Source organism: Atta colombica, unplaced genomic scaffold, assembly GCF_001594045.1.
Source record: "Atta colombica isolate Treedump-2 unplaced genomic scaffold, Acol1.0 scaffold176, whole genome shotgun sequence".
Lineage (NCBI taxonomy): Eukaryota > Metazoa > Arthropoda > Insecta > Hymenoptera > Formicidae > Atta > Atta colombica.
In genome coordinates this window covers 355,579-363,505 of record NW_017259267.1, presented here as the reverse complement: position 1 = coordinate 363,505, position 7,927 = coordinate 355,579, and the positions used below count along the sequence as shown (strand labels likewise).

Below are 7,927 nucleotides of genomic sequence, written 5' to 3'. Positions count from 1 at the left end.
AAGTAAATAAATGTTTAGTGGAAGAAAAATTAATGTATTTATTCATTATGTACATTTTACGTGTTTCAATATATAATACATATAATACGATTATAAAATAAATATTATTTAAATCATTTAAATAATATAAAAGAAGTATGTATACCACATATATACATATAACAATAAGCAATGAAACTACCATCGGAAGCTTATTATTAACTGATTATAAATATCAATCAATAAGAATAACAAATCACATTTTGCTTGGACAAAGAAATAATTATAATAATATTTAATTGAAACATTTTACACATTTTATATGCAACTGTTATTTTTATATGCATTTTACATGCAAATGTTTATATGCACTTTTTAAACAATCTAGAATGTGAAAATGATCCTGTTTCATTAAGACTTAAAGTGTGAAAATTCATTTGCTAATACAATTTCATACAGAATATCATTGAATTTTCAAAAAACATTATGTCTTCGGAATTTACCTTTTTATCTTATTGCTATTATAATTCTGGTATTTCGTTGTTTTAATTGAGATGGAGTAGTTATTATTGCACAATTATATGAAATATTCTACATTATATATGTTTCAACAGAATCAATTACACAACGTGTCCATTGCATAACATTTCACATTAATTATCGAGAATGCTATACTTAGCACTTAACTAGTCGCATGGGTATTATAAGTTTAATTGATGTGACATTGCTTATTTTACAGCAATTTACGTCATTCAAAGTGAAATATTAATATAATGATTATAGGGAGCAAATTAAAATACAACAATTAGAAGAATCATTAAATTAAATTATATCTTTCGGCATATACCTATGTTTAGATAATTTAGTTGATCGTATACTTTTCGCTCTTTTTTCCTCTAAATTTCTATAATTTGTGTAAATCGTTATATCGCAAATTATAGAATTGTTTCCATGTATTCGTAAGGATATCATTCGATTGACTGATTATATATATATATATAGTTTCCTTTTTTTAAACAATCAATAAATAAATATCGTTTAGTTCGCTAAAATATATAAATATATTTGAGTTTATTTTATTTAATAGACGAAATTTTTACGATACACACACTTGTATAAATATAATCAATTTTAAAACAAGTCAAATATAATAGCTTCGCGTATAAAAGATATAGGCGGATTTGTAATTACATAATCGTTTGATTTCCATGCGACTGCTTAAATATTAAAAAGAAAATTAAAACCTGAGTTATCTATGATCATTATTGCTCATTAAATTGCGATTGAAGGAAAACGAGTTTAAAGTCTGTTCTACAATAGGATCGCAAACCATAAACCGTAAAAAATTAACCAATTAGTCGATTATTTTTATATTCAACTGTGATTGGCCAATTTCTTACAGCTTACGACTTGCGATCTTATTGTAGAACAGGTTTTAAATGGCTTACGTATCGAGAATTATTTGTAACAATGTACCAAGCCCTTCATACAAGCGTGTATTAAGTAATAACAGTAACTACAATACTGTTCGCGTGTAGTATCGGAGAAGCACGTACCATGTGCTAGAAACGTTTTCAAAATCGTGTCACACGTGTCGTTGTTTTTCTGTTCTCGTCGTCTCGCGTTTTTTCGTGCTTTCGAGCAGGAAGACGCTAAAGCTTCTCCAGTGCGCGGCTATTTGTGAGCAACTCCCTCGTAAGTCTCCAAACTTGCTTCGCAGCGTTTTCCAAGCCGCTAGGTGACTTTCCTTTGAATAGATCGAGATTTGGCAGGAAATAATGCGGACACCGCCGACATTGTAGGCAAGATATCAGCTGTAGGAAGATACCATTAATACGATCGGCCAAGCAACTCTCGTCCCATTCGGTCTCGAGAGGATGTTTCTCGCACTCGTGTAGCAGCAGCGTCTTCATGTGGTAGCTGGTGACGGGATTCCCAGGCAGATCAAGATGTCGATCCCTCAGAGTTTTGAGTATACTGAGACACTTTCGGCGACAACCGCCCTGCAGCAGCCTGGTTTCCGCTTCCGTAAAGGACAAGACCCAAGCGTCGCCCTCCATTGCCGATTGCTTGCCTTGAAGTGCGACGCTCTCCTTCGATAGCAGGTCGAAGCCCTCTGTCTTGACTTCCGCCACCAGATTGGGATGCGGCCAAGGTATGTGCGGTATCGGCCAATGAGCGGCAGATCGCGGCCATACGCCGGAGCATTTGAATGCCGGCGTGATCTGTACGACGTATCGCTCCCGTATTCGTAGCTTCACTTCGGTAGTGTCGGCGATCATCTTTACCGAATCCCTGTAGTTACACTTATCACAGGCCTGTGCTACCAGAGTCTGAAACCTCGAGCGTATTTTTCTGGCCGAGAGATAGCCAGACGCGGTGATAAATTCAACCCAGAGGGACATGGATCTTTTACGTCCGTCGCTAAGCTTCAACACGGCGCAGCCCGGCAGGGTGCCGTCGTCAACAAAGTTGAAAACTCCCATCTGGTTCAGGTAGAGGACCACCTCGAATTCACCCGGTGAGATCACCTCGAGACCCTCATAGCGGCCGTTACACTCGGTCAATGAAGAGATGAAGCGTGGCTCCTGCACTTCGACCTCTTTGAGTACATCTTGTACGACCTTGCACACCTCCCGTATGGTTTTTTGCACCTGGCCCATACGAGCCTGTACCCGTTCGGCGTAATACTTGTTCATCTGGTACAGCATCTTCGATGGGCCACCCATAATATCTTGTGGAACCAACATCATGACGAGACAGTCCACGTTCGATGATCCTGAGGATGTTCACTCGTTTCGAACGAATGAGTCTCATTCTCTCTTGCGTATATTCACTCACTAATCATGTCATTGATGTCGTTATTGTTATCGTCAATCGTTTTCCCGTGCATGATTCCGACGGCACCCGGGCGATCACGCTATATCGATTTTCAGGTCGGGGGAAAGGCACTGCTCAAAATTTGCAGTCTCAAAAAAAGATCGCCCGGAACAGGTTACGGATGACGAACCGTGCGTGCCTAATCGCGCGGCAGGTGTACGTGCAACGAGCGCAGCTCGAGGTGTCCCGCGCGCGCGACGACAGAGAAAACGTCGCTGACCACCGGCTGGTTCTACTGCTTGTTGTAGTTGTGTGCTCCGTTGCTGAAGTCCCGCCTTCCAAACGACAGGATCACGTGGAGCGTGCGCGTTGTTACCACGCCTCCTGTCGTTCCTCCTCCACTATTCCTCCTCCGTTCGTGGTACCATCGCTATTGATGCGTAGCGATAAGCTATGCGATTTAAGGAATTCTATGACATTCCATTGCGAATGATATTTCGGCAATATTTCTATCTAGCCATACCTTTTATAAAAAATGTCGAAGAATTTTTGTAGAAATTATTAATAAACTATAAAACATAGAAATATATATTGTATATTAGCAATAATAATAAGGCTTGAAAGAAATTTTTATTTAGCTATATCTATTCTAATTTTTATGGAAAGTTTCCCGAAGAATTTTTCAGGGTTTTTTCAATTAAAACAGAAATATTTCATATCATCATTAAAAATATAATACTCAAAATTTTATTTCTTTTTAATCATAGTTTGATTTTCATGGAATTTTAAGAAATTCTTATGGAAATTTTTAAATAAACTAAAACATAAAATATTATGATATAAGATATTATGATATAAGATATTATGATACATAGCTTGACAATTGATATTTTTGTCTAGCCATAACATTGATTTTCACAGAAAATTTTGAGGAACCTTTGTTTAATAAATTGATCATAGAAAGAGAGAGAGATGGGGGGAGAGAGGGAGAGAGAGAGAGAGAGAGAGAGAGAGAGAGAGAGAGAGAGAGAGAGACAGAGAAGTATTATGTATCATCAAAAGGCAATGCTTGAAATTTGATAATGATGATGAAGATAAATGTAATGAAATTTTAGAATTAGTATGGTTGTTTCAAAGTGAATTGTGCAAACTTTGTATAAAACTTTTTTATTGATTGAAATAATCTTATTGACCAATGACACAAACTAAAATTTCATCAAAGATTTTAAAGTTTATTTATTATATTTAAGTCATCTTTTTATGTTAATTCTATATACTCATATATATCGGTAGCTGAAACATATTTAAGCAAATGGATGACTAGTTGGTGAGATTTCATAGCACGATAATTCCAACATAACCAAATGAATAGATACGATAACATTTTGTTGAAAGGATCATTTGGCGCTGGCATAAAAGGCGACAACGCTTCCCGAGCATTGCCGAACGCAAATATGGAGCTTCAATCTTGATGGTACGCGCGCACAGATACACACACCGTAGATAGAGGCAGGTGTGCGCGACGAAAAATAGGTTACAAACACGAGATACTGGAGCCTCCCTTTTATAATACAGTCGTAAAAACTTTACATAAACATCTATCAAAGAATACTGATCGACCGGATCTTGCGAATATATCGCAAGATTGTGCCGATTAAAGACCTTCATGTATATATCTTTGATCATATCTTCGATCATCGTTCTTCGCCCGCTTGATCGATTCAATCCTTTGCGATAAAATAGAAAATAAACATGATTATCAATACGTACGTAATATTTTGTTGTAGATATATTTCTATTGATTTTAAATATTATTAAGAAAATTTGAGATATCTCTTACTGTAACTTCAGACTTATATTATACTTAACCGTTAATGCCTAACAAATTTATAGTAAAATATGAACCATACTTATTCTGGGCTATATAATGTGTAATAAAAATATGCGCGATTGAATCTAAATAAATAAAAGATAATATTGATAATATTTAAACAAAAATATTAAAGAGCCCATGATTTTATTTGATAATATGTTGAAGTTTAACATCTTGTATATTTCTTACTTACTTCAAAAGTGACACAATTAAACAAAATGTGATCTTTGAGTTATTATTGTGAGTTAGATACAGGTTACTCAATCATCAAAAATTTATAGTCCAAAAATGATACAATTCGAAATGTGTCTATTATAAAGGGTATTATAATCTTTTTGGAGATCTTTTTTTAAAGAATAACGCTAGTGCTATTTGACCGACAGATTATAAACTTAAAGAATATTTTTAGAATCAAGTTAGAAAAAAAATTATTTTATTTTGAATTTAGTCATTTTAGCTGATCGAGACAGATATAAACTATTGGTGATGTTTCGAATTATATAATTATGTTACTTTTAATGAAATATTCCGGACTTGTTGTAATTTTGTAGGATTTTAAAATCATACTTTAAAAAGAACAGTTTTTTAAGAGTTGCGAAATAAAAATTATAAAAGTGACATTTGATCATGTTTCTAAGAGTATATCTTTTTATCACTATTTGATTAGTCAATAATTTTTTGTTGGGTCAAAAAATAATTTTTTTCCTTTTTCTGAAAAGTTATTAATTTTTTTAGATGTATCATTTTTTTAAGTAAGAGAACAATATGATTTTTATTTGATATTAAATCGGCTGGACTATGAAATCTATGACGTTGTTTAGCAATTTTCATAATGCTGTAATCATAAATATCTTAATCATCAGGAATCCAATTCTTTATTTTCGAATACTGGAGAAAATGGTAGTATTCTTTTGATCTTTTTATTTCATTTACTTCGTTACACAGTCCATCACTGTCCAGCATGTTATGTTTATGCTCCGATTGCCAAAGCTGCAGAGTAAAACGACGGGTTATGCTAGAGAGTTGCGCCATGTTCAATTCGTGCTTCTCGTTCGTGGATAATCGAATAAAGCTCGAGAATCTAATCTACTTCAAGTTGGAGTGGTAGATTGGTACCCGGCGGTCCCTACTTCTCTTTCGCTAATACGACTTGATTCATGAGCCGAGCACGTGTGTCGTACTCGCGATCTCTCTTTGTGTCGCTCTCCTTGTTTCGCCTATCTTGCGTTGGTGAGGCGAGGGGTCAAACGTTCTGCTACATCAGCCCTCGCATTAAGGCAGAACTCGAGGGCTCGTGCCGCCCTAAATGTGCCTTTCATCATCCCATTTCGAGTTAATTCGTTTATCATCTGAATTATTTGTACACCGACGTTCTCGCGGCCTGGTTCAGAAAATGACACTCTTGAGAAATTATTGTTCAATCGGAAGTTACTAGAGAAACTATGAAAAAGATCAAATGAAACATCCCCAAATCGAAATTACGCACTAAAGTGTAGGACTGCGTCCTACATAATTATTTTAGTCCAATTATAGTCCAACAAAGTTATTTTTAGATCCTGATTTAGTTAAGTTTTCAGCAAAACCGTTGTTTCTTTCCATGTGATAATATTTATTAAACATTGCACCAATAAGTTAAATAAAATATCTATATTTAGTACGTATTATCGGACTTTTTGTCAGTGAATTCACAAACAAATTTATTAATATTATTCTTCAGAAAGATTAGAATTACGAAGTTTATGTATTGTTATTAGCTCATCGTTTTTGTCATAAATAGAAAAATAAGTTCGATCAATCGATGCTGCATGCCAAAATATTTCGCTTAGTATTGCAGTACAATAGGTATAAAAGCATCTTTAGTTGCCATTGCATATAGACTCTCCTGTTTTCATTGTGTAACATTTCTATCGAGGATCGTGACGTATCTTCTGGGACGACCACTCCGGTTTACGCAGACGGCACGCCGAGTCGACCTTGTAAATCAGCTCCAATGAATCCCCGCGTAATCCTCAAATAATCCGGGACCCGTTCGTTGAGCTTCGGCAGCCGGTAGAGAAGCGGTGGTCGTGGAGTACGTATTTCACGGTTTCTTTGTCAAATGGCACGGAAAATATAAATCGTCCCGACTGTCGGGATTCCATCTCGAAGAAATTGTCCCGATCGTTACGTAAATCTGTTACTTCGAAAACCATTTGTTGGATCGAAAATAAAATAAAATTCCATTTCATTTAAATAATAATACTTTTTATTAAATATAATAAGAAAACGATTTTGTATCCGATCACATTATTACGAGTTGCCTCGAATGTTTATATTTAAAACAGCCAAAAGCTAAATGACAATTAAAAGCCGGTCACTTACGACGGAATTATTAATAGCAGCAGCAACTGATGTTCTAATCTCTTTAGTATTCATAGACTACTAGCTCAGACGAGCCATTTAACGCGACAGACGGCTCGTTCGCATCTGTTACCGGAAACAGGTCGCATTATTTACTGTTTTATGATAGTTGAAAAACCCATGGCACAGGTTAATTGAATGGAAAAAGTATCGTTCTCTTTCCGTTGTCTATTGATGATTGTCATTAGTTCGGGCAGCTTTGTCGACCTATTGCCATCACGTACTATCATGTTTCATGTCCGTTGGCGATTTTCTCGTTACGCATGTCAGATATACGCATTTTCGAATAATTTCTTTTTTTTTTCGTTCGCGAGGCGGCAAATTTAGCGGAACGCGAGACGAGTCACGCTGCGCGATCGCCCTTTGTGCATTACACACGGTGCGTTATCTCGCGCGATGCTGCGGTAATAAAGGTATGAGAACACGCACGTGGCACACATAATTCATCGCCGCTTGGGATCCACCATGATAGCACTCGAATGTTTCGAGCATTAGCCGACACATCCACGGAAACAGACGTTGCGCAACTGTTTCCGTCAACGTAGCAACCTTACGATTATTCTATAGATTTCGTAAAATTAATTTTTATTATTATTTTTTAACCATAGTAAATTAATACAAATCTATGTCTTCCTTCTAAAGCATTGACAAATCATTTAAATGCAAATAAAAAGAATTAAATATGCTGTCAGATGAAGATATAATTTTTCATTCTTATCATGTGTCATTTTATTCGATGAATTTAAATTATTGATAAATGATCAATTCATTATATATTTGTCAGCCATACATATTTATTTATTTATTTAATCCTAATTAATAATTTTCCAAAATTTTCTTAACTATATAGTATTT

The 7,927-nt window shown here is 35.4% G+C and overlaps 2 protein-coding genes across 4 annotated transcripts in view; one reads left to right on the top strand and one right to left on the bottom strand.

The window, feature by feature from the left end:
• The window catches only part of LOC108686359 (neurobeachin), a 215,386-nt gene that overhangs the window by 179,084 nt on the left and 28,375 nt on the right, over positions 1-7,927 (top strand). The gene's annotated exons all lie outside the window — the stretch shown is intronic.
• LOC108686360 (protein mab-21-like) lies at positions 1,515-3,081 on the bottom strand. Its single transcript, XM_018191628.1, has one exon. It carries the CDS (start codon positions 2,730-2,732, stop codon positions 1,632-1,634), a length of 1,101 nt encoding a protein of 366 aa, XP_018047117.1. The 5' UTR covers positions 2,733-3,081; the 3' UTR covers positions 1,515-1,631.